The 26,541-nt window shown below is 46.3% G+C and overlaps 1 protein-coding gene and 1 long non-coding RNA gene across 3 annotated transcripts in view; both read left to right on the top strand.

Moving 5' to 3' along the window:
* GALNT12 (polypeptide N-acetylgalactosaminyltransferase 12) overlaps window positions 1-9,469 on the top strand; it is a 37,262-nt gene extending 27,793 nt beyond the window's left edge. Inside the window, exons 7-10 of one of the 2 annotated variants that reach the window (XM_015068952.3) lie at window positions 1,294-1,425; window positions 5,622-5,735; window positions 6,973-7,119; window positions 9,080-9,469. In XM_015068952.3, coding sequence (XP_014924438.2) covers window positions 1,294-1,425; window positions 5,622-5,735; window positions 6,973-7,119; window positions 9,080-9,217 — 531 coding nt within the window. In that variant the 3' untranslated portion in view covers window positions 9,218-9,469. Of the gene's footprint in view, window positions 1-1,293; window positions 1,426-5,264; window positions 5,530-5,621; window positions 5,736-6,972; window positions 7,120-9,079 lie in introns of those variants that run through there. The other variant, XM_053204892.1, reaches the window with a different exon arrangement.
* Window positions 9,470-11,415: 1,946 nt separating this feature from the next.
* On the top strand, window positions 11,416-15,803 carry LOC128312163 (uncharacterized). The gene is made up of 3 exons (XR_008291100.1): window positions 11,416-11,766; window positions 11,946-12,052; window positions 15,684-15,803. It is a non-coding gene; the product is annotated as an uncharacterized LOC128312163 (long non-coding RNA).
* The last annotated feature ends 10,738 nt before the right edge of the window (window positions 15,804-26,541 follow it).

The raw sequence follows: 26,541 nt of genomic DNA, 5'->3' as shown, positions 1-26,541 counted from the left end.
GGGCAGAACTGAGCCTGGGGTGCGTAGAACCCACTCCCTGCTCTGCAGAGCCCTGTGGACCTGCCCCTGACCTTGGCCCCTTTCTGCCTCTGGGCTCCAGGGTCATTGCTTCCTCTGTCATGCCCAAGGCTGCAGGGTGGAAACATCTGCTCCTTCCCATTACCCAGTCTGGAACCCACAGCTCTCTCTTCCTGAGGCTTCCCAAAGAATGACATATTAGAGGGGCCCCACGTACACCTTTTGTCTGGATGCCTGTGGCCGAGTGTTAAAAGGGATATTTGGTTGAAGATGAGGGCACAATGACTCATCAAAGGAAGGCCCTCTGGGAAATAAGTAAAACTCTGAAATTTTGCTCAGACGTTTTCCTGACATTACCATTTTGTTAAATATTTAGCCTGTTAAATTTTAATACTTTAACATCATATTGCAAGGACAGTAATAGTGCTCGGCACTGCTCTTGTGGCTATGCTAAATAGATGCTTGCTTTATTTAATTATTTAGAAGTTAAAAAAATTTTTTTTAATGTTTATTTATTTTTGAAAGAGAGAGAGAGAGAGAGAGTGCGAGCAGAGGAGAGGAAGAGAGAGGAGACACAGAAACTGAAGCAGACTCCAGGCTCTAAGCTGTCAGCACAGAGCCCGACATGGGGCTTGAACTCACGAATTGCGTGATCATGCCGTGAGCCACCCAGGTGCCGCAATTATTTAGAAGTTCTTAATCACTTGTTTTGTCCAGAAAACTAAACTTCCACGAGTATTTTTCACTGCAGCACTTGGCACTTACCATTGTAAGCATATGTTCAGACTTCAGCATGTGGAGCACATAAAGTCTATGTACATGGTTACATTGAGAATATTCACCTGTGTTTGAAAGTGAACGCTTCAGGTATCAGCAGTAATTCAGAATGTCAGGGTGTATGTACTCGACTGACGTCCACTGGTCTGTGATCACACACTCATCGATGGTGCAGATGCACGGGTCCAGGGAGCTGACGCAGCCCCAGGACTCGGCTCCCTGACTTCATTACCAGGCGCTTCGTGTCCTTCCCTAGAGCACCTGGCCACACCTCCTTGTAGCGAGAGTGCCCGAGAATGCAGTTGTTTGTGTGATGGTCTCTCCTGCCAAGGTGCTGTCGCTGTGTCTGAGGCTGGTCTGACCCTCTGAGCCTGTACAGGACCCAGCACACAGTGGGTTCTCGGTACACGTTGCAGAGGAGGGAAGCATCCGTGGAGAGAAGGCTTTGGTAGGAAGTACGTGCCCTGCAGGGACTCACTGCTTTTGCTGTTTCCTCAGGAACCCTTTGGCGATGTGACAGAAAGGAAGCAGCTCCGTGCAAAGCTCCAGTGTAAGGACTTCAGGTGGTTCTTGGAAAACGTGTACCCAGAATTGCACGTGCCTGAAGACAGGCCTGGCTTCTTTGGGATGGTGAGTGAGGCGGGCCTCTGGTGGGCAGGGGCTTCCCTTACCAATAAATCCCAGCCAAGAAAGGCCCCTTCATGGGGACTGCTAGCCTTCCTCACCCCTTCTCCCCTCCCTGCTTTAATCCACTGTCTTTCCTTCTCCCCGTGTCTGGGCCTCAAGTCCAGAATGTCAGCACTAGAAGCCATCTCCAAATTGGTGACGATAAGCCTCCCATTTTATAGATAAAGAAACTGAGGCTCACCTGGTGTTTCCATGTCCGGTTTCACATTACTTCAAGCTTCAGATGGCTGGACCAGTTAATAATTCCCAGCTCGGGGATTGATAAAGGCAGTAGTAGAGGGAGAAGAGTCACTTCGGTTATTTCAAAGAACCTGAAAGAATGTCTCTGGGATGAAGACAACTAAAATGTCCAGTGCCTTTGGCTTTGGGGAGGAATGACACCAACTTAGGAAGGTGTCCTCTGCTGTGTCGTGTTGATCAGAAGTGCCCATGTTCCATTCTGGGAGTCTTTGATAAACACAAAGCAGGATGTTAACGCATTAAATTCAGTCTTTGCTATGAAAAGGTTCAAGCAGAGAGAATGATGTAATGAACCCTGTTCCCGAGCTTCTAGAATTATGATGATTTTGCCTCTCTTACTTTCTGTCTCCTCTGCTGCATCCTCTCATGTTTTTCTTTGCTCAAGCAAACCCCAGGCATCCTGTCATTTCACTCCCATTCGCTTCCCCGTGCACGTCTGTATGGACGGTATCTTCTAACCGCAGACCATTATCACACCCCCATCGAGTGAGCAGTAATTTCTTGGTACCCTTTAATATCTAGCCCTTACCCACATTCCCCTGCTTTTTCACACCTCTCTCAGGGTAACTGGCTGGTTCCACCTGGGGTCTAGACAAGGTCTCGTGTTGTGGTTGGCTGCTAGTCCTCCCTCCCACGTCTCCTTCATCTAAGGCAGACCTCTTCCCTCCTCCTCCCCACTTGTGCTAATATTGTTGCAAAAACAGCATCCGTTGTCCAGTAGCACATCTCACCCTTGGAATTACCTAATTGTTTCCTTGTGGTGTCTTTTAAATCATGCTTCTCGCCCATAGTTCTTAAAATGGAAGTGAGGTCCAAAGGTCTGATTGGAATGGAATCATCAACCTTTTATGGCAAGAACACTTCACAGATGTGTTTTGTGCTCCTGCAGCATCATCGCAGGAGCACCTAACCTCTGGTCATCCTGCTTCTAGCGATGACATTGATCAGTGGGTCCATGGGGCCTGTCCGGGACCAGCCACTATCAGGGGCCATGTTAGCATCCTCTCTCGTGTTTTCTGTAACTGTTGATAATCATCACCTAGACCCAAACTTCAAGTGGCATTGTCAAATGGTGCTTTTTCTAATCCTTTCATTTCCTCTGCATTTTTAGCTGAGATGTTTCTGTAAAGAAGAACGTTCCCTTGTTAACTGGGACCATTTGGAATTCGTGAAATTTAGAGTTCATTCAGAAAAGGCATAACAAATTTTAGGGATGAGTGGGTGACTCGGTCAGTTAAGCATCTGACCCTTGATTTCAGCTCTGGTCATGATCTCACAGTTCATGAGTTTGAGCCCCGCATCAGGCTCTGAGCTGACTGTGTGCAGCCTGCTTGCGATTCTCTCTCTCTCTTTCTCTCTCTCTCTCTCTGCTCCTCCCCTGCTCTCTCTCTCTCTGCCTCTCCCCAGCTTGCGCGCGCTCTCTCTCTCTCTATCAAAATAAAAAAATAAACTTAAAAAATTAAAAACAAGAAAAGGCATAACAAATTTTTAAGTCCTTCTCTTTATTTGCCTGTTTTCAGAGTAAGAATTGGCACTTCAGTTTCCTCCAGTTTGTTGGCTCATTTGCTTGTTGGCTTTTTCTTTTCTTGAGCATCACTGTAAACTAGTGGGGTTTTATATGGTCAGTGTGCTGCAGTTCATCTGTTGGTTTCTGTTTTTTTCTTTGAACAGTTCAGGTTGCCCATCTTCAGCTAGTGAGAACCTCTTCATTTTGGCTTCTGTGATCTTGACCCCTTGTAGTAGCTTGATTGCTTCCTTGATCCCGGCCATGCTCATCTTCTACATTTGCTGCCATCCCTCCCAGAGCCCCTGACCCTTTCAGTGGGGGGCAGTGTTCAGAGCCCACAATCCGGATGCCAGCTGTGGTCTCTGTCTCTAGACCACACTCTACACCAGAAACATAATGCTAGCCACATACGTAATTAAAAATTTAACTATATTCAGCTTTATTTTTAAGGTTTATTTATTTATTATTTAAAAAGTTTTTTTAATGTTTATTTTTGAGAGAAAGAGAGAGTGCAGGTGGGAGAGTGACAGACCGAGAAGGAGATCTGAAGCAGGCTCCAGGCTCTGAGCTGTCAGCACAGAGCCCAATGTGGGGCTTGAGCCCACAAACTACAAGATCACAACCTGAGCTGAAGTTGGACGCTCAACCAACTGAGCCACCCAGGTGCCCCTAGTAACCATATTTTAAAAAGGAGCAAGTGAAGTTAATAATATATTTTATTTAATTCAATGTATCCCCAGTATTATCATTTCAACATGTAGTTGATGTAAAAATTTATCGAGATGCATTACGTCCTTTTCTCATACTGTCTTGAAACCTGCTGTGTATTTTACACTCACTGCATATCTCAATTTGGACTTGGTCACATTTCAAGTGCCCAGTGGCCACATATGGCCAGTGGGTACCATGTGGGGTGCACAGTGCTATAGTTTTTCAGTGGGTAGAGAAAGGAAATGCATATTTTTGAGAAACAAATCATGAACTCATACTGATATCTCAAATTTAAATGTAATCTTACAGGATTTTTTCTTCTTCGATATTATACTTGTATTACTTTTTTCTTACACTGAAAATCTTAGTTTCAAAAATATTACCATATTATTTATTTGCTTTATCTTAAAAGATATTTAAAATAGTTTCAAAATAATAATTCACTATTACCAATGACAGTTGATACTGAATGAGGTTTAGGATTTCTTTGCTGCTCTATTTGTTTATAGAATATAGTTCACTAAGGAAATGTAATCAAACATGGAATGTTCTAAAAAACAAAAACAGCGGGGAATGTTCTAAAGTCATTTAATATCATTCTTTTTCCTGTTTCACCAACTTGATACAGCTAGCTTAGTTTATCTCAGTTTTAATTTTCAGGGGTTCCCACCTCTCTTTTAGTGTTTTTTCCATTTCAAATCTTTCTGAACATAGGGAGTTGATTTGAGGTCACAGTCCTTTGGTGGTCAAGCGTGGGGACTGATTTGCTAGATGACATTTGAGCCCTTCCAAATCTGAGGTGTTCTGCTTATTCTAACCAGATTTTTTCACAAGCAAAGGGACTTCAGGAACATGGAAGTCTGTGCTTTGTGAGCTAGTGGATTGGATTGTGGAATCTTCTTTCAATATGACTGAGTCTTATCTTCAGAAACAGGCTAGTCAAGGGTGGACGAGGGCCAGGGCAGGAGAGGGATTCATGAGGAGTTCATTGAGGGGTCTTTGAACTCTCCAGAAAGAGATTTGGAAGGTGTATGTCTTTCCCTGGAGGCTACTAAAAGGGAGGCGGGAGCATGATTTTTTTCTCTTGGAATGATCGAAGGGTTTTAGATCTAAAAGGTACCTTAGAGATGGCATTAGATTAGACAGCGTTGAGTGATGGGGAGAGCACTGGACTTGGGGTCTGAGTTCCTGGATTCAAGACTCAGGCATCTCCACTCGTGTGACCTTGGGCCATCAGCTCTGTATTGTGCTGTTCCTATAGTCTAGAATGGTGGACTTCTCATCTGGAAAATGGTGAGTCTCTCACACAGGATGTCTTTTGCAGATGCCTGCTTGCAGGGGTCCTTGGTACATGTATGAGGCAGCAACCCAGCTCTGCACGGACCGGTGCAGCAATAAGTCTGCACCAAGGAGAAATGGAGAGATAAGAGCTTTCAGGTCATAAAGAGTTAATCTCTCTGCAACTCAGATTTATCTTTAGAAATGGGGGTTATGATTCTTGCCTATGGTATAGAATGGGAAAGCACTTTCAAAACTAAAAATCTGAGGAGCTCTTATCCAGTAAGTCCGGTTCTTGACTCAATGACTCCTCTCCAATGGAGTTATTACCGTGGGAGCCTTGGGTGGAACCTGTTGTTGTGTATAAATCTGGACCAAAATGCCACCTTTATGTTTTGTTTAGCTCCAGAACAAAGGACTGAGAGATTACTGCTTTGACTATAACCCTCCCAATGAAAACCAAATCGTGGGACACCAGGTCCTTCTCTACCACTGTCACGGAATGGGTCAGAACCAGGTAGGTGCTGCTTCTCTATAGTTTGACATTCTTGAGCCAGGGGAAAACAGACAGTGGGAGCCTGAATGTTCAAGGGAGCGTTTGTGTGGGGTCTTTAAAGAGAGAAATGAGGGGAAGTCTCTCTTTTTTTTTAAATTAAATATTTGAGGGGCGCCTGGGTGGCTCAGTCGGTTAAGCCTCTGACTTCAGCTCAGGTCATGATCTCACGGTCTGTGAGTTCGAGCCCCGTGTCGGGCTCTGGGCTGATGGCTCAGAGCCTGGAGCCTGCTTCCGATTCTGTGTCTCCCTCTCTCTCTGCCCCTCCCCCGTTCATGCTCTGTCTCTCTCTGTCTCAAAAATAAATAAACGTTAAAAAAAATTTTTTTAATTAAATATTTGATGTATATATATATATTTTTTTGCATTATGAGGGTACTATATGCTTTTGCAGAATATTTGGGAAATGCAAAAAAATATAAGCAGTAAGTGAATGACAGGACCCTGCAACCACCATTAGAACTAAGACCTAGTTATTTCTCATCTTCCTTTATGCAAGGCCTTTAGATCATGTGTTTTAAATAGTTATTATCATAATGTCTGTATGTTTTATATTCCATTCTTTCCATTTCATCATACTTTTCACGTGTTATTAGACATCCTTTGAGAATGTCATTCCTAATGGCCTCTTGATAATCCTTTGTGTGGCTGTATTACTGTTTAGTTAACTGATTCCCTGCCTGCCTATTTTTGATTGTAAAGTAACCATGCCACTAACCTCTTGTCAGAAACAAAAGTGGGGGGGTGGGGAGCAACAGATCTGCGTGTCCGATGACTTCCTTAGAATTAATGCTTGAACAGAATTCTAGGTTTTGATGGATAGTGCCATGTAAAGTGGTGTTTAGGGCAATTGCTGGTGGCCGGGGCAGGTCTGTCTGGGTTAAGTGCTGAGCTTCAGGCTGGTCAGGGGAGCAAGTTCTGGAAGGTCTGTGAATTGCAACAGATCCCAGCCCCAGGAGGCAGATAAACCACCAGGGCGGGCCCGTGGAGGATGCAGGAGACGCAGGAGACCCAGAGGAGGGAAACGTTGGCTACCTGGACCTTTAAAGCCTTCCTGCCTTAAGCAGTGTCAGACACCTAGAGATGAGTGGGTGGGATTTGAGTTTCTTCCAGCTCCAAGTCACCCCAGGCTCTCATCCAGCCATTTCCCTCTCTACACATCAGAGAGTAACTGACGCACGATTGGCTGCTCCATTTTTAGTTTTTCGAGTACACATCCCGGAATGAAATACGCTATAACACTCACCAGCCAGAGGCCTGCATTGCTGTGGACGCAGGAATGGATATACTCATCATGCAACTCTGCCAGGAAACTGCCCCGGAGAATCAGAAGTTCATCTTGCGGGAGGTAAGTGAGCCGTCTGCTGCCCTCCTTGCTCTCGGTGCATGGGCTGCAGAAGGGGGAGTGGAGGTAAAGAGTGTTCCCTGGCACAGTCCTCGAGGGTCTCAGGGATGCCGCCACATCTGGGGAGACCAGGGAGTTCACCATGGACCCAACAGTATGGTCGGGGCCCCAGCATGCAGCATCAGGAGTGCTTTGACTCCCATCTAGTCGTTCTGGCCTCCTTAGACCGTGAGCCATAGTCCCGGAGTGAGGCGCTGTCGCAAACACACTCAAGGATGAAATGGGCTTAAAATGAGTGAAATGAATAGCCAAAGCGTGAGGATGTGAGGTTAGATCCAGGGGCAAGCTACTCCATTTCTTTAAGCCTCATTTTTCCCAGCTGTAAAATGGGAACAATAATAGCAGCCTGTCTACCTCTAGTGTGGACTAGATGGACAGCAGAAATAGTCCTTGGAAACCATAAAGCCCTATAGAGATCAGTTGTTACCTACAGGGTAATCACCAAGAAAACATCTCTCTGATGGAGCTGGCTCTCCATCAGAATAGCTGATGTTGATTTGGAACCAGGTATTATTTCAGGCCCGTTAGGCACTAGCCCCGCCACACTTGGCCACAAGCTGTAACAGGACTCGTGAATCTGTCAAATCTTTTGACTCACTAAAAAGCACTTGAGGGAGTAAATCCAAAGAAAATAATTCAAAAGACGAAATGAGTTTATTTTTATCTCCATAGGAAGCTTTCGTTCCCAGCCTGGCCTCAGGGATGGAAAGATTGGTCTAATTTGCTAATAAATGGGTTAATTCTAAGCATGATTAAAAGTTGGAGTACATTTTCCTGTAGAAGATATGATTATCAGTGAAATTTGCGGGCTACCTGAGCAAGCCTGCGCCATGGTGTTATCCGTCTGATATCAGAAATAAGAGGGAAGATACTTCTGCAAGCTCCCCGTCTGTGGTTCTCTGCAGCGCCCGCCTCCATCCCCTTCTCTTGTTTCTTCTAACCGTAAGCCCTCAAGGGGCTTACACAGTAATGTAAGCTAGAAATCATAAAATTGGTTTGAAACATCATTAAAATTGTATCTTAAATTTCAGTGACCAATTAAGGAAAAGTAAAGTCTCCTTAGAAGGTTGGGAAAAGGGATGCTATTTAATTATTTCCTTTCATGGTACTCTGAAGGCAACATTTGAACTCTTTTAAGGGTTTTCAGGGTTAATATTTTTGAGATTCTTCTGCCTATAATTTTATTCCCAAAGGTTTCTCTTTCCCTGGAACAGGTATGTCACTTGCTCAGCCATGATTAAGTTCCCAGGGAACTTAAAGCTTACAACAGAGAGGTGGAGGAAAAAAACAGACTCAAGGATGGGGGAGAGTTTCGCTGAGGTAACTCAGAACAGTTGGGAAAAGGAAGACAAGGGGAAGGCCTTAAAGAGGACCATGATCTTTTGGGGTTGGGGAAATTGGCACAGTCCCATAGAACCCATGTCCTCAGGTGACTTGTCCCCTTGCCCAGCTGTTCTCTGGCTGAGCTGGGACTACAGCCAAGTTTCCTGATTCTGTATTTAAATACCTAAGAGAAAGAGATCGCCAGGGATGGAATTAGTTGACCTAAGGGAAGCGGAAGATGTTAATAAAGAATCTTTGATCCTAATTTCCCTCAAGGAGAAGAATAGCAGTAGGGAGACTTGGGATCTGACGGATCCCCAGAGCAGCCAGCAGGTGGCACCACTCGCCCTGACGGTGGAGTCCGGGACCCTGGCGAGCCTGACGCGCTTGTCCACTCCTGGCTCTGTCTATGCGTGGGCAGTCCTGAGTTGCCTCAGTACGGGGCAAACACAGTGCTCAGTAAATATTTCTGCAATGATAAAAAATCACCCGAGCTCTTAACACATTTTAAGGAAAAAGCTACTTTCTGAGGAATTATTTGTATTTCTGGTAAACAGCCAGTGCTTATTCTCTCTTGTAGGATGGTTCTTTATTTCACGTACAGTCCAATAAATGCGTTCAGGCTGAGAAGAAGGCCTTCAGTGACAGTTTCATACCATTTCTACGGCTCTGCACCAACTCGGAACATCAGAAATGGTTCTTTAAGGAACACATGTAATACCAAGGAGCTCCACAAAGGAGTGGCAAGGCCCCCGGACTCTGGTGACAGACCCACCCCAACCCTGGCTTCCTTGTTTTTATAAGGAAGTCATTTTGCAATCTGTGAATGTGACGTTGGATTTAATCAGCTTTGTACTGATTTGGAAAACTTCAAAATTGCTCCCAAATGCCCTATTTTCAAAGGGTGATCATAAAATGTTAACTCGTGGCATTCAGAGAATTAAAATCTTTAAATATTTTTCTATCAAGATGTATGTCCTACTGTCATGTCTTTTTCTTAACCCCTAGCAAAGAGGTAAATCTTCTCTTTTGGTGTTTGTGAGGGTTCCACGAATGTGTGGAAATCAGACTCATGTAATGTACTCTGTGTACACTGATAACACCTCAAGCATGGGGTTAGGTTTTTCTCAGTGTAGACAGATGGACATGAGGAACATTGTATTGATTCCTTCACACTGTTGAGATATTCCAGGTTTATTGAAATAAAGAATGCTATTTGCTTATGTGTTGCCACCATAGTCAAAATTCCAGCAAAGGTTTACATTAGCTAAAGAGAACTAAACCAAAGCTGAAGTCTTTTTTTTTTTTAATTTCTTAATGTTTATTTATTTTTGAGAGAGAGAGAGAGAGAAAGACAGAGCGTGAGTGGGGGAGGAGCAGAGAGAGAGGGAGACACAGAATCCGAAGCAGGCTCCAGGCTCTGAGCTGTCAGCACAGAGCCCGACGTGGGGCTCGAACCCACAAACCGTGAACTCATGACCTGAGCCGAAGTTGGATGCTTAACCTACTGAACCACCCAGGCGCCCCACCAAAGCTGAAGTCTTAAAGGAACAGTGTGACTTGCTGAGCCACAGTAAACTTGAAGCACACGGTGGCCTTCCGACAATGCCCAGCTGTGATGTGGCTGGCTACTTTCGGTAATTACCTCTGTGACTTTAAAAGACATTTATGTCATTTCACATTTTAATCACACATTAGCATCAGGGGAAATTCAATGTGCTCTATGAAACGCAGTTTTCAAATTTGTTCATTGATGAGATTTGGTCCTGAACCCCGTGTTCAGTTCCGTGCTATAGCAGCTCCTGCTGCTGTTTGTCAGTAATTCTGATCTGTGAACTAGTCCAGATCCACTTCTGAGATCTTGTCCACCTGATGGCATCAGTGTGATGATTAAAAGGAAACTATGAGGACATTGCAGGTCTTTGTTTTTGTAACCAATCAGATGTGAGCAATGAAGACACAGGCGTACTTGATTTCAACGTACATTTCCTACCCCCTCATGCTGTCTTAAAAGCATCCTCCCTTCTCTGAGCAATCTGGTTTAACAATCACCCAGAACAACTCCAACTGACCTGGCTAGTGTCAATCTGATGCCTCTTAACCACACTGGACTTTGGTTTCTTCTTCTGTCAAATGAGAATAATGAAACCAGCCTCGGAGGGGAGTTGTGAGGATTACATAACAGAGCAGATGAGGGCTAAGCTTAGTCCCTGGCATGCAGTACAGGCTCATTAAATTTCTTTTTTTTTTTTACTGTTTATTTTTCAGAGAGAGAGAGAGCGTGCGCACGCGTGAGCAGGGGAGGGGCAGAGGGGGGAGACACAGAATCCCAAGCAGGCTCCAGGCTCTGAGCTGTCAGCACAGAGCCTGATGTGGGGCTCGAACTCATGAACTGTGAGCTCATGACCTGAGCTGAACTCAGACACTTAACCGACTGACCCACCCAGGCGCCCCTTGTTAAGTTTCTATTTTCATAAATAACGTGTTATACAATGTGAAGCACAATAAGCATCTGCGGCCATTTATTCAAAAATAAGTATTAAAGAATTTAGTGATTTTATCCTTATGGGATTAAATAGCTCATTGGCAGGTGGGACTAGGGTATGAACCCCTTCCAGCACAGCTCAGTTCTCTCGTAAATGGTTAAAGTGAGAAATTTTATGTTATGCATATTTAACCTTTGCTGTGTGTCAGTCTGAGCTCCATGCAGGGGTGTGGGAAGACGGTTCGGGCAGGCATAAATGGATGCCGACCAAATTCATAAAGAGTGCAAGGGTGGGGTGCCTGGGTGGCTCAGTCGGTTAACTGTCCGACTTCAGCTCAGGTCATGATCTTGAGGTTCGTGAGTTCGAGCCCCGCACTGGGCTCTGTGCTGACAGCTCTGAGCCTGGAGCCTGCTTCGGATTCTGTGTCTCCCTCTCTCTCTGCCCCTCCCCGCTTGCGCTCTGTCTCTCTCTCTCTCAAAAATAAATAAACATTAAAAAAAAAAAAAAGAGTGCAAGAGGGCCACAACATGCATTTTTGTGTGCGCTCACTGGGCACTGCCACCAACTTGTTTGGCTTAAGAAGTCATCCCTCTTCCTCCTGCTATCAACTTATGTGCGGTTATTTTTAGGGTAGAAAACTAATAAAAATAATATTTTTTTAGGATGCCAAGGGAAATATTTGTACAGACTGGGAGGCAATTTACAATATTTTGATGAACATTTTCCTTCATTGATAGATGAGGAATCTGAGCCTGGGTGTCTCCATCTGACCCACTGGAAGGTGTGAGTTGGCCCCTAGTCCTAGTGTGCTGAGCCAGGGGTCCTGGGGGCCAGCCTTAGCTATGTAGGTTATTTCACCTCCCAGGACTCATTTCCTCATCTACATAATGGGGATAAGAATGCCCTTAAGAGTGTTGATTTCTTTTTTCTTCCTTTTTTTTTTTTTTTTTTTTAAAGTAGGCTTCACGCCCAGCGCGGAGCCCAATGTGGAGCTTGAACTCACAACCCTGAGATCAAGACCTGAGCTGAGATCGAGAGTGAGATGCTTAACCAGCTGAGCCACCCAGGTACCCAAGCATGTTGATTTCTTACCTAAATTTTTTAGTTACACTTTTAGTCGTTAACCTAGGGATTATAGTCTGCTTCCTGAATTTATCACAATCTTCAGCATAGTATTGAGTTAATTCCAGTAAAATTTAGCGAATTTGTATCAGTGTAGCTTAATTTCCTACCCCCTCCTCTGTGCTATTGTAGACATACAAATTGTGTTAATATATGTTATAAACTCAGAATGGTATAATTATGGCTTTATTTTTATTATTACTCTGAAGAGTAATAAGAGAAGAAAAATATGTATATATACACAGTCTCTTATATTTATCACCTAAGTATCATTTTCCATGCTGTTCACGACTTGCTGTGAATCTGAGTACCCTCTGGTATCATTTTCTTTCAGTGTAAAGACTTTCTTTGGTATTTCATCTGGGCTAGATCTGTTAGCAACAAAAGCTCAGTTTTTATTTATTTGGGAATGTTTCTATTCTACCTTCAATTTTTTGGAAGATAGTTTGGTTGGCTATAGAATGCTCATTTACAGGGTTTATTCCCCCCTTCATCATGGTGAGTTTCAGATTATACCACCCTAGTGTTGCCTTGGTTTTGAATGAGAGGTCATTTGGTAATCATTTGGTTACCTGTGATGAGCCATTTTTCTCTTGCTGCTTTTAAGATTTTCTCTTTGTCTTTGTCTTTCAGAAGTTTAAGATACGTCTGGATATAGCCTGTGTTTATCAGACTTGGGGTTTGTTGCAGCCTTTGGAATGCAATGCTCTTAAAATCAGTGTGGGAAGATGTTAGCCATTATCTCTTCAAATATTTTTTCTGCCCTTTTATTCTTCAAATTGGATAATGTCTGATAATCTGTCTTTAAGTTCATTTGATTTCTTTTGCCATCTCAAACCTGCTTCTGGGTTTATGTTTTGTTTTGTTTTGTTTTGTTTTTGGTTATTATATTTCTCATCTCTGAATATCCATTTGGTTCTTTTTTGTAGCGTTCATTTCTGTGTTGAGATTTCTTCTGCACTGACCCATCGTTAGCACATTTTCTTTTAGTTCTTTGAATATAGTGTTAAAAAATTCTTTGAATATATTTTTAATAACTGCTTTGAAGCTTTTGCAATGTAGCAGCTTAAAACATTAAATATATTATCTTACAGTTTCTGTAGGTCAAATTTGGGGCATGTCTCGACTTGATTCTCTGCTCAGGGTCTCCCAAGGCTGCAATCAAGGTGTCGACCTTGGCTGTGATCTCATCTGAGACTCAGGGTCCTCCTCTAAGCTCCCTGGTTGTTGGCTGAATCCAATTCCCTGGGGCCACAGAATTAAAGACCTCAGCTCTAAAAGTCCACTTTCCGCTCCCTGCCATGTGGCCCTCTCCACATCATGACAGTTTGCTTTTTTAAGGCCAGTAGGAGAGTGCCTATTGCTAATTCTTATCTCTTTTAAGAGCTCACTTGATTAGGTCAAGTTGACCCAGGATAATCTCCCATCTCTTAACTCAGAAATCATCTGATCCAGGGTATTATTTACATCCACAAAATGTCTTCAGCAGAGTTGTATCCCATCATATTCCCAGCCCCTGCCCACACTCAAGGGGATGAGACCACACAGAGCATGTCCGCCAAAAGGCAGAATGTTTGGGGCTCATCCCATTCTGCCTGCCACAGCCCGCCCTCTGGCCCACAGTAGTTTATACCCCCTCCACATAAAAAATACATTCACCCCCACCCCAGGTTCCTGAGCCTCATCTCATTACAGTAGGAGTTCAAAGTCAAAAATTTCATCATCTGAATTGAAATCTCACCAGCTGAAAATCCAAAAACTAAGTTGGGTCCAGGTCCAGATGGGGCTCCTGGGAGCCCTCTGGCATGTGCTATGGCCAGGGTATGGCTCCTCTCCACCCACGGGCCTGCAAAGCCAAAGGGACAGGTTATCTGCCCTCACATGGCCAGCACACAGCAGTGGGAAAGCATGTGATCACGGTTGCAGACTTTCTGTCTCTAAAAGGGGGACGTGAAAGTCAGAAGGAGCCACAGGTCCATAACACTCTGAAATCTAGCCACATAAATGTTTGCCTTTTTTGGATTCACTTTTGAGACCTGGAAAGAACCTTCGGGACTCTTGTCTCTTTCTTCTGGGCATGAAGTTCCCCCTTTTCGTGTCCTCCTTCCTTTTTTATGAAAGGTAACATGATTGCAACTGAATAGTTTTACCAACCTGCTTCCTCCAGTGGAGTTTTAGGGGCCCAAGAGTCTCCGTTCATGTTGTACTCTGTCCCTTTTTCAGTCCAAGCTGGCAGGATTTCTGCTAAAATGATTTTCTCAAGAACTTTGAGCATCTTGTATGAATTCACTGCTTTTCACTTCACTAAACAGAAGCCACATCCACAGATCTTTTTAAAAACGTCTCTTCTCTGTTGGCCTCCTGTTAAGATGCCTGGGGGATAATGACTTCAAGTTTCCTAGATGCCCCTGGTTCAGCTGTGAAGACGTTTGAGGTGCCCACACCCATAATTTCTTGAAAGGGCCCCACAGTTGGTGTGACTGAATATTCTGACCTTTTGATTTCTCTGGGGTTTTAACAAAAGGTGGTGCAGTCATACACTCAACCTTTTCTCTGTGATACACATTCAGCAACCATCCTGATTTTACCATCTTTTGCCATCTGGAGAGTCTGAGAATTTTCTAAATAATTTAGTCCTACTTCATTTTTGTGTAACTATCTATCTGTCTCTTGTGTTCTTCTATGCATGGCAGGAGACCAGGCAGCACCCAGCACTGCCTGGAAATCTTAGCTATATAACAGGTTCATCCCTTCAAATTCTACGTAAGTGCAGGAAGTTTTGCTAAGCTTTCTGCCACCATATAACAAGGGTCCCCTCACTCCTGTTTCCAATAACGTGGTCCTCACTTTCTTCTAATCAATCCTTGTAATCCTTCACCAACAGTGTCCTCAACATCCATTAAAAAAATTTTTTTTTAATGTTTATTTTTAAGAGAGAGAGACAGAGCATGAGCCGGGGAGGGTGCAGAGAGAGAGAGAGAGAGGGAGACACAGAATCTGAAGCAGGCTCCAGGCTCTGAGCTGTTAGCACAGAGCCTGACGTGGGGCTCAAACCCACCAACCTTGAGATTGTGACCTGAGCTGAAGGTGGATGCTTAACCCACTGAGCCACCTAGGTGCCCTCTTTATCCAGATTTTTTTAAGTTAATTAATTTATTTATTTTGAGAGAGAGAAAGCTCGAGTGAGGGAGGGGCAGAGACAGGGAGAGAGAGAGAATCCCAAGCAGGCTCTGCACTGTTTTTGTAGAGCCCAATGCAGGGCTTGAACTGACAAACCATGAGATCATGACCTGAGCCAAAACCAGGAGTCCGACGCTTAACCGACTGAGCCACCCAGGTACCCCACATCCGTATATCTATGAACAGTCTGTTCAAGGAAATTTAGCCTTTCTTACCATGTTCTGCAAAATTCCTCCAGCTTTCTCCCACTGTTCAATTCCAAAGCTGCTCCCCATGCTAGATATCTATTACAGCATTGTCTCACTTCTGAGTACCCAAACCTGTAGTAGTTTCCTATTGTTGTGTAACAAACCACCACAAACCTAGTGGCTTACAATAACCCTCATTTCCCTGTAGGTCGTTAGCCTGGGCATCACTTAGCTGGCTTCTCTGCTCTGGGCTCATGGGCTGAAGTCGAGGATCTGTCGGGGCTGCTGTCTTTTCTGAGGCCTGGAGTCTTCTTCTAAGCCCACTATTTGTGGGCAGAATTTGGATCTTTGTGCTTATAAGACTGACAGCCTCAGCTCCTAGAGGTCACCTGCTGAGAGAAATTCTCTAGCTGGCTTTGAAGAAGTCCGCTGCTGTGTTGTGATGAGGCCAAGCGGCTAGAACCTGAGGATGGCCGCTGGGAGCTCAGAGTGGCTGAGTTCATGTTGAATTTCTGGAAACATACCCACCGGTGTGGTTATCACCTTAACAACAATGCAGACAGTGCAGGCGCATTTGAAAATCAAGTTCAGGGACGCCATGTTTGTCATCGGATGCCTGCTTATACATTCAAGAAGGGTCCTTTTTGAAAACTTGTAAACATTCCCAAGAAACGAAATCTTCATCACATGATGAACCCCTTAGACATCATTTGGGAAGGATTTATTTTATGTATGTGAGTCAATTCCAAATTTCTTTAAGGGTTGAGTATGTGTTCAACTTAAATTGCCTGCACTAACTAGCTTCCTTCTTTCTGCCTGTGAAAACAGTGCTTCTCACACTTGCATGTGCACAGGATCACCTGGAAGCTTGGTAAAAGGTAGATTCATGTTGAGTAGGTCCGGGTTGGGCCTGGACATTGTACATTTCTTACGCGCTCCGGGATGATGCCAAGGCTGCTGGTCTGTGGGCCATATTTGGAATGGCCAGATGTTCAAGCGAGAAAAAGAAAGAGGGCAGAAAGCTCCAGGTTGGCCAGTCACTAGTGTCTTACCCTCACACACACGCCAGATGGTGGTGTCAGTTCAGGAAACATACCACAGCTTTACTTGAGGCCGAGTCTATTGGTCTAAAAATCCTCCAACTCATGGGTCCACAGGATGCAGACCTGGAAGGCGCCCAGAGGTCACTCTGTGCCCAAGGTAGCCAATGGCAGAACTGAGGCCAGGCAGGGAAAGGGTTTTGCCTGAGGTCACACAGCAAGTTAGGGACGGCACTTTCTTTGCCATTCCATCATTCCATACGGTCCCCTGTGTTCTAAATTTGGTCTGGGTGTGTTTTTCTTAAAGTGTTAAATTGGTATTCTATTAAAAAAAGTTGTATCTTCAAACATTGGCTTTAATATATTATGTGAAATTATAAAATAAAATTAGTTACCAATCTTGATAAAAAGTTCTAAAGACCTTGCTACGTGGCTGGTTGTACCATAGCTACAATGTTTATTTAACAAGCAGGGTGGAAAATACTGGCCTCTTCAGTCTCCTAATGTTTGTGAGGTTTAATGTACTACACACTAGATTTCTCATACTTATACACAACTTTAGAGTTCTGTTTTCAAGGGCATTATTTTTTTTTAGTGTTTGTTTATTTTTGAGAGAGTGAGAGCACAAGTAGGGGCGGGGCAGAGAGAGAGGGAGACAGAGGATCTGAAGCAGACTCCATAGTGACAGCAGGGAGCCCAATGTGGGCTAGAACTCAGGGACCTTGAGATCATGACCTGAGCCAAAGTCGCTCAACCAACTGAGCCACCCAGGTGCCCCTCAAGGGTATTATTTTGTTTGATCCTACAAAGTCATCTGGGTAAGGATTGCTGTCTCCTGTTTGCTGCTGCTGCTGCTGCTGCTGCTAATAATAATAATAATAATAATAATCCTTATTATTATTATTCCATGAGGTGGGCTGTGCTCTAAATAGTTCATGTAAATGATCTAATTTAATTCTCAAAACACCCAGTGAGGTAAGTGTTAGTCCTCCCCTCCCTGTGCCCCTTTTAAATGTGAGGACACTGAGACTCACAGAGAGTAGGGAATTCATCTAAGGCCACACAGCTGATAGGTGGCAGTGCTGGGATCTGAGCTCAGCTATCTGAGCTCTGTCCTCTGCCTCCCCCAGAGGAGGGATGACCCACCCAACAGCCCCTGCCCGCAGGGCCCCCTTCACTCCTGGTCCAGTTACGCCACACTGCCAGTTACTTATGGCATGAGAATTACTGAGTCTGTCCTGCTTGGAAAGTTCAGGAGGTCACGGTGGACTCCTGTCTCTGGGCAAGCTCATTTCTTTTGAAGGTGCCAAGTCCGGGAACAAACCCGGGGACACTGTCCCAAGTGCAGAGTGGCCGAAGGTTCCGACCGGTTCCTTCACGGCCAGCTGTCCGGGTGCAATCCCTTTTGTCCATACAGCCTGCCCTCTCTCTCTTTCAAAGGCAGCAAAACTGGGTTTGGGAGGTATTTCTGCAGTCTCTCCCATGAGATCTTGCTGCAGAGCCAGGGAGGCCCACAGTCTATGGGCAGGGAGGGCAGCTGCAATCACTCCATCCAGCATGTTTCTGTCTTCAGAGTGCTTGAAACCCATGGGGCGGAGAGTTTTGTCACATCTGCTATGTCATGATTCCTCTGTGAGTCATCTTGAACCTTCTTTTACAAGGCAAGGGTCAGTGGAAGTGATTGCTCATTAGAATTAAGACAGTTATTTCAGTATCCCAAAAAGAAATTGCCAGAAGGGTGTGTCTATTGGGCAGCTCTGGTTATTAACTCAAGAGTGATTGCAACTCAGCCCCAGAGTCTAATTGCCAACTGTTACAAAAGGAAGCAAACTACTGGGTTATGGAATTTGAAGGGACTGTAGAAGTCCTATGTTCAACTCACTCCTGATGCAGGACTCGCTCCTCGTCCCCAGTCTGTGGTCAGAGACACTGGCTAGTCCACAGCCCCTGGGAGGGATGCTCCTCCCTTTTCAGGCCATTCTTTTCTCAAATGGCTTACGAAGCTGAAATTGTCTCCCTGAAGGTTCCCTTATTGTTCTGGATCTCTCTGGGAGGCCACCCAGTGTGTTTGCCTCTCAGAGATTCAAGGAGAGAGGATATATGTCCAAGTCTTCTCTGTTCCAGGCCAGCCAGCCTCATTTCTTCAAACCATTCTGATGGGATGTGGCTTCCACTGGAGTTCTGGGAGTAGGGAAGATAAACGTTTGCATTACATCTGCTCCATTTAACCAAAGGTCAAGACTCTGTTCACCATTGCTGCAGAGAGGTCTAGGCGAGCTTAGGTTGTCCCAGATGCTCTGAGGGCAATAAAATCACATCAGGGCTGTGGGGCAGGGTGGAGCTGTGCATGTGTGTCTGTGTGTATGGCAGCAAGACTGGGAGAAATGGTGTAAGGCATCCTTCATTTTCCATAACAGGAAGTCAATAATAATGATCTAAAACAGAAAAATCACGAGAAAGTAGGGCTGCTATGTTATCTGAAATACGGAGGCAAATACTGGAAGAAATAGCTTGAAATGTTGAGCCTGGGAGCCAGATCTGGATGGGGTGGGGGTGGGGAGGGGCAGGAGACTGCTGATTTTATTATAAACCTTGAGTACTATTCAGCTTTTTAAGCAAAGCACAAGTACTTCTGCTAACTAAGTACATTTGGGAAAGATTATCTTTAAAAATTCTCCCAAATGAATTCTCAGTCCAAACTCTTGTTAGCAGGAAAACAATTAGGGACGTAGATTTGGCTTTATTTGGCTGGCTAGATTTAAAAGAGGTTGGAATTTGTAGAAGGACAGACCTGGATATAAATTCTGATTGGTCACTTGCCAGCTCTGTGACTTTGGGCAAGTAACCTAACCCCTCTGAACCACAAGTCCTCCTCTGTAAAATAGAGGCAGTGCCAGTATGTAACTCTCAGGGGGTCGTGGGCATTAAATGAGATGAGGTGGGCAAAGCTGGGAGCATAAAGCACCTAGCTGAACAGGTGCTCGGGGACCATTTGCTGACCAAACATTGAGAGTTGCTTGTACTAAGACATGCTGGGTACCAGGCCAGCCGTCAGAAACAATAAGGAGTATCTCAGACCTCTGCCCAAGAATAACAGTTGCTCTTCGTAAAAGTCCTGGATTCTGTGCTGTTTGCTGCCTTGTGGCTGAACAAATGAGCAAAAGAAGTCCCCAGAGGCTCCCCAGTCTCCCTCCCCCTCCATCCATAGGGAAGTTAACTTTTCAACTCATCTCTTCTCATTATTCATCTGTGGGAAAACTTTGAACTCAAGAACTGCAGGAGGCTTGGGGGGTCATTTTAGTCCAGTCTTTTCACTGTACGGTGGGGGCACCGCATCCTAAGAGGGGCCAGGAAGCAGGCTCCCAGGCTGGTTCATCCTCTGCACCCACAGGTAGGGGAGGGGAGTGTGAGTCTGGGCTACTCTGCAAAACCCCAGCTGGCCATGGGTTTGGAAAGACCTGGGGAGCCTGTCCTGACATGGAATGGGCTTAGGAAACTCCTTTTGGAACCAGAAGCTGAAGGGAAATAAAACTGCCCTTCCTGGGTAAGATTCTGGACAGTTCTGGGAACTTGTCTGCAGAACAAATTGATTTATGGGGATCCAGCTGTGAAGAACTGTACAAAACAGGGAACAGAGGAGATACACTCCAGATGTGGCTTTATTAAAGGCAGGGGTAGAACAGTGGGGTTGAAAGACTTTCTGAGGTCCATTGGGCCATGGAGACTTTGAGAAAGTATGGCCAAGAGCCTATGGCTTTCAGCTGCCAATTCTGAGCTGGAAAACAGCTTAGAACCCATTGTGTCCGAGCCCTTGAAATTGTAGATGAGAACCCCGAGGTCCAGGGAGGGAAGGGGCTTACCCTGCATCACACAGAGAGGGGAGATGAGACTGGGACCAGAACCCACATCAACTGGTGCCCGTTCCAAGGTCTGTCTCATCACCCACCCTTGCTCTCCTGTCTTTTAGATTTAACTCAGGCTGTTTCCTTAATTTCAAGTTGAAGGAAGGTTCAACCCTGCCACACTCTGACGGTGAATGGATTTCAGTTTTTTTGAGGCCTGGAAATGAGACTCATATTTGGTAGAATCTCAAATGGAGTCTAGACTCTCTTTCCTACCATCATATCTTTTTAAAAAAATTTTTAATGTTTATTTATTTTTGAGAGAGAGAGAGAGAGAGAGAGAGAGAGAGAGAGAGAGATGGAGAGTGAGCAGGGGAGGGGCAGAGAGAGACAGACAGACAGACAGAATCTGAAGCAGGCTCCAGGCTCTGAGCTGTCAGCACAGAGCCTGATGTGGTGCTCAAACTCACAAACTGCGAGATCATGACCTGAGCCGAAGTCAGATGCTTAACCAACTGAGCCACCCAGGTGCCCCTCCTACTATCACATTCTTGACATAGATTGTCTGCCCCCTCCTCCCTAACACTTTACTTTTTCCAGATTATTAGAAGATATATGCTTAGCTGAAAATTTAGAAACTATGCAAGAATATAAAGAAATCAGCTAACTTCTGGCTACCCAGAGATGGCACCATTTGGAAGTTTTTCCTTCCAGTCTTTCTTTGTCCCCACCATTCCATTTGTTTGGGTGGAACTGGCTCAAAATTAGCTTTTGCCATGTGAACCTGGTTCTGTCCTCTGGAGAAAAGCACAGCTACTCTCCTTCCTCTTGCCTGTACCAAGGATTCAGATGTGTGAAGACAAGATGCATCTCCAGATTCTTCCCACTTCTGGGAGAAAACCTAAACTCCATTTTTGAATGCCAACGTTTATAATTACAGTTATGATCATTGCGCTTTATTAAAAAAAAAAGTGTGCACTGCTTGCAAGACATTGCACCGGTTGCTTTTCATGCATGACTTTGTTTATTCTTCACAACAACCCTTCGAAGGAGATGTTTTCTAGGTCTAATTTATAGGGGAAGAAACTGAGACTCAGAGATTACAGGTCTCATTGGGACTGATGGGGATGGAGTTCATCGAGATATCACCTCCCTTCATCTGGCCTCTTTGTCTTTATTAATATATCCAGAAGACACAGTAGCTTTCCTGACAACTTACTAAAACTGCCTGTTGAATGCCATACCTGCAAAAGAAGCCTTTACGGTTGTTCCTGATAAATTCATCTCCTTCATTCTGTCTCACGAAGACCTTTTTCCCCCTTATAACAATCACTCGGAGGCAACGTAACTCATGTAGAATTCCTGGCAACGATATTAAAAATGACAACAACAACATCAACATCAAAATCAAAACAACCAACCACCTAGCTCAGCTCCTGGCATGTAGCACTCACCCAGTACCTGGTTGCTATGTTTATTGTATGAGGTGAGCGACACTGTTTGGTTCCCTGGGTTTCCCTCTGTTCCTCACAAAACACAGCAGAACAATGTGCTAAAAGTAGCACTGTGCTAAGGAGGGGCCCATCCACTGTGGTTGGTCTCCGAGGTGGTTTCCAGAAGCATCCTTCCTCCCCAGCTATTGGCAGGAACAAGAAGCTGCTTCCTTGAATTTGTGTGCATCTGCCCCGTGCCAGCCCCACCTCCCCCTGGGCTCTCATCATCCCACCCCTGTGCTGGTGGGACAGGCCTGTCCATCTCTGGTGAGAAGAACCCCTCTCCCCAGCGACCTCCAAGCTGGTGACATCACAGCCTGCCGTGCTGTCACTTCTGCTGCTGAGCCCTCACCCACGTTGCTCAGAAGAGATGCTCCTTTTAGCGGGGTGGAGCTGTCAAAATGGATTTTAAATATGGGTTGTGTTTTATTTTAATTTTTGGTTGTTTTCTAAATTTGGTCACAATCGCATCTTCTCCTTCTAAAACAAGAGAAAGGATGCAGCTGCCCTCTGGAAAGTGTCCAGAGAGGAGAAGGGAAGAAAGCCCTTGCGCTTCTCTGCTGATTGCTCTGCTCCCTTCTGGAGCTCTCAGAAGCCGGCGATGTGGGAGTGGAAGGGACAGATGTGGACCTGAGGATGCTCACATGTTCCCCTTGCCCTAGGAGCTTCATGGAAGGCGTACCATCACCGGCCCAGGACGACTTGCCAAGGCCAAGGCTACTGGCCCCTACATGTGCCAGACAACCAGACACTGTCCCTACCCCAGTGAGCAAACCCTGCTTGGACTCGGGCAGTCATGTTTCAAGGTGGACACAGAGGGATGGGAGGAGCCCAGAAAAAGAAAATGATCTCATCTTCATCATAGAAGGGTGCAACCTGTGCCATCTTGAAAGGCTGAGCAGGCCATTGATTGGGAGGGGAGGGTGGCCCCAGGAGGGGGCGGTGGGGCCAGGAACGGTGGGGAGCGGTGTTGCTGGAATGTGGGGGAGGGAGGCTGGGAAGGTGAGCCAGGTCCTGACTGGGTCCACATCTTGGTGGGGTTGGATGCCAGGCTGAAGAGTTTAGACTTCATCCTGGATGAAAGAGGGGAAATGGTCTTTGCAGTGAGGACAGGACAGCAGCTGGCCCAGGGGCCGCTTCCTCCCATTGCATCGTCCTTCCACGAGCGCCCCTCCACCATGAGTGAGCTGCCCAAAGCCTGGGAGTCTATCACGCTGTGTGGTTTGGCTTCTGTCCCCAACCCTGCACTGAACCTCTCCTGACAGGTCAAGGGCCTCTCATATACTAAATCCCTTGCAAAGTTTCTTCCCCGTGTCCCTGCATCTCACCACTATATTCGGGCTGCTCCATCCCTGCCTCCTGTTGGAATTGTCTCCTCTTGTGGCTCTGGCCACTGCACCACATTTCTTAGCTCCCCATCCACTCCAGACTTCCTCTCCAACATCCTTGAGCCACATTTCCCAGGGTCCCGTGGGGTCCTCTTGTGACCCTGCATGTTCTCCCTGGAAGACCTTAAACACAGGCCTGGCTTTAATGCGGACTGTTACCTGGGTCTATCCAGTTAGGACTTACTTGTATTCAGCTGCAAGTGTCAGAAACCTGAAAAACAGTGGCTTAATAAAATTCAAGGTTTTATTTTTCTTATGTGAGAGGATGCCTAGAATTAGGCATTTTGGGGCTGATAGGGAGGCTTCACGGTACTGTTAGTGGGGGAGGCTCATTCCATCTTTCCACACGGCCATGCTTAGCATATCCCTGTCACACTGTGGTTACAAGATGGCTGTCTCACTACCCCCCACCCCCACCTCCCACTAAGTATTCCCTTTGTCTTCATTCAAGGAAGAGGAGAAAGGACAAGAGCAAAAGACCCACCAGCTGAAGAGAGGCAAGAGGGGAGGCGCCTGGGTGACTCAGTCGGCTAAGCTTCCTACTTTGGCTCAGGTCATGATCTCACTGTTCATGAGTTCGAGCCCTGCATCGGGCTCTCTGCTGACAGCTCAGAGCCTGCTTCAGATCCTCTGTCTCCCTCTCTTTCTGCCCCTCCCCCACTCACCCTCTCTCTCCCAAATAAAAAAACATTTAAAAAAGAGAGAGAGAGAGAGGCAAGAGGAGTCACCAACATCACCCCCCCCTTTGGAGTCATTTGTCCCTCTGACTCCTAGTGAGGGGTCAGCCTGTGATCCCCTGTGCACACTCATCAGCCCCGAAGGACCCTGGCTGTCTCACATCATGGCCTGGCACCGAGGCCTGGCATGCATCTTGTTCCTTTGCAGCATCAGTGGCTCACGTCACCGTCAAACATATTCACGTCCTGATATCAACCAAGGGAGAGGAGGGTACAAAGCCACCTAGTGTTGTCGGAGCTGGCGCAGGACAGCAGCCGCCGCTCCGCCGCCAAATCCCGAAGCGCGAAGGGATGGAGAGACCTTCGCGACAGGCTGGACTTGCTGTTCCTGAGGCAGGGGGTCCAGAATGGCTCCAAAGTCCACAGCGCTACCTGCCCTCTGAAGCCTATCTCTCACCGCCTGCACTCTGGGTCTTCCCCCACCCTTCCGCCTGCTGAGCACTTCCCCGTGGTTGTGCCAACGCTGCCGCACAACTCATTCCAGCCCACACTCGGGTCTTTTCTTCCCCCAGCCTGCTCTTTCCGTGCTGTCCACAAAGCTGGAAGATGTGGTTTGTCTCCTTGGCACGTTTCCCTTCACTCTGGCAAGAGCCACTGTGTTTCTTTGGGATCTGCCCCTTCCCCTCTTAGTCTCTGTGGTCCACATGGTTCCAGGAGAGCTCACACGTGAGGTCCAAGTCAGTGAGCACAACCACCGGCTCAAGGGTCAGCGTGTGATCTAAACCGGTCTGACCAGAGTGAATCTCAGAACTTTCGTGGAGATGCTCAGACACAAGCTCTTGTTTACTTCTATTTGATTTAAACCTAGAAGGATATAGCTCAGAGAGGTGTTGGCAGCCATCTTGTGACCATGAGGCTGCTGGCCATCCTGTGACAATGCAAGAGGAGTCATCAAGGACAGTCAGCACAGAGTACCTGAGCCAAGAGAAGGAGAGAGAATATACTGATGATGTGGTTTGAGGTCCTGGATCTTGCTGTGAATGAAGTGAGTGAGTGAACTCTACTCTCACACTGTTCAGTCTTATTAGCCAGTGTGCTCCCTTTTTCCTTTTGGTAAAGGTCAGTTTGATTGTAACCAAGGTCAGCCAGTTGGAACCAAGTGTCCTGCTACACCTCTCTCACTGAACAGCAGTACCATTTATTCAGCCACGTAAGCCAGAAAGCTGGGGTCACCTCCAGACTCACTCCCCACATCCAAGGGGTACTGAAAGGCTCTCAGTCCTACCCACCGTCTCCCAAGCCAGTCTTCTCCCTCCTTCCCATTTCTATTGTCTCAGTTCAAACCCCATAGCCTCTCTTCCCTGATCCATGGAATAGACCATTAAGTGGCCTCTTTGCAGACCTGCTATCTCAATTTCTCCTTCTCCCCACTTGGCAGCAAAGTCTTTCTAAAAGCAAATATGACCACGACAGTGTTCAACCACTCCCCAAGCTCTGTTGGTTAGTGGAAAGAATGACCTGGCCCTAACTGCTGCCGGCGGTCCCGGACAGAGCAGGTGTGAACTTGTGAGGTTTCCAGAGCTTGTCTTTGGGGCCGCCTTCCCCCTCCTTGGCACTGTCTCCCACCCCTGCACCATCAGCTCAGCGTGGCATGGGACTGCTCAGGTGGGCTGAACCCACAGACCCGGAGGAACTTTCAAGCCCAGGAAAGGTCAGGCCTCTCTTGCCCAACATGATAGAACCAGAGACTTCGGGGTATGAGGAGCCCACGAGGCCCTCACTACTCTTCCCTCCTCTGGTACCACACGGCCTGGCTGTAGCTAGATCTCCAGAGGCAGCCAAGCTCAGAGGGTGAGGGGGTGGGATGTGATGAAAAGAGGACTAGGGATGGGGTGGGGCTCGGGAGGCCTGAGCTTTAGACTGAGTTGAGCTTCTAACTCCTTGTTGGACTGTCTCTGATCTGATCAGGCCAGCTTCTTGGGCGTTTGACTTGTTCACTACCCACCCCCCCAACTGAAGGGCCCCCCACTTGGTTTAATGCTCTACTGTTACCATCATGAAGTTCTTAATACTTTTTGAAAGAGGGAGCTGCAATTTTCATTTGGCACTGAGCCCCACAACTGATGTGGCTGGTCCTTGTGTCAGTCTCCCCACCTAGTGTGTGACAAATGTAGGATCACTGGATTCTTTGCAGTGGGGTGCTGGGCCACTCCATCCTTAGGAGGGGGAGGAACGTCTGCTCCAAGCTTGCCAAGTGAGGCTTGTATAGTCAGACTTCGTGGCATTTCCCAGGGGCATACTCGTAGTGCCATCTTCAGTCCCAGACAGCCCCCCCTTTCCTGAGGCCACTGAATTCTTCCTTATCCCTCCTTACTGGGGATGTTTGTGCTCCTAGCTTGGGGCCAGGGGATCTTAGAGTGGCCAGGGGCCCTGGAGGTGCCCGGTGGTCCAGTCCACGGAATCCTGCTCGGGTCACGGACGCCTCTGAGAATCTCAAGGAAGCGATGGCCCCTGTACACAGGGAAGCACACACGTGCACACACACATCGGACTGCACGTGCCCTCAGGAGCTTCCAGGTAAACACTTCTGCCTTAGAAGAGTCCTGTCTGCAGCATCTCCATCCCT

Source organism: Acinonyx jubatus, chromosome D4, assembly GCF_027475565.1.
Source record: "Acinonyx jubatus isolate Ajub_Pintada_27869175 chromosome D4, VMU_Ajub_asm_v1.0, whole genome shotgun sequence".
Taxonomy (NCBI): domain Eukaryota; kingdom Metazoa; phylum Chordata; class Mammalia; order Carnivora; family Felidae; genus Acinonyx; species Acinonyx jubatus.
Note: the sequence above shows the minus strand (reverse complement) of the source record. Positions and strands in the feature narration are given on the sequence as shown.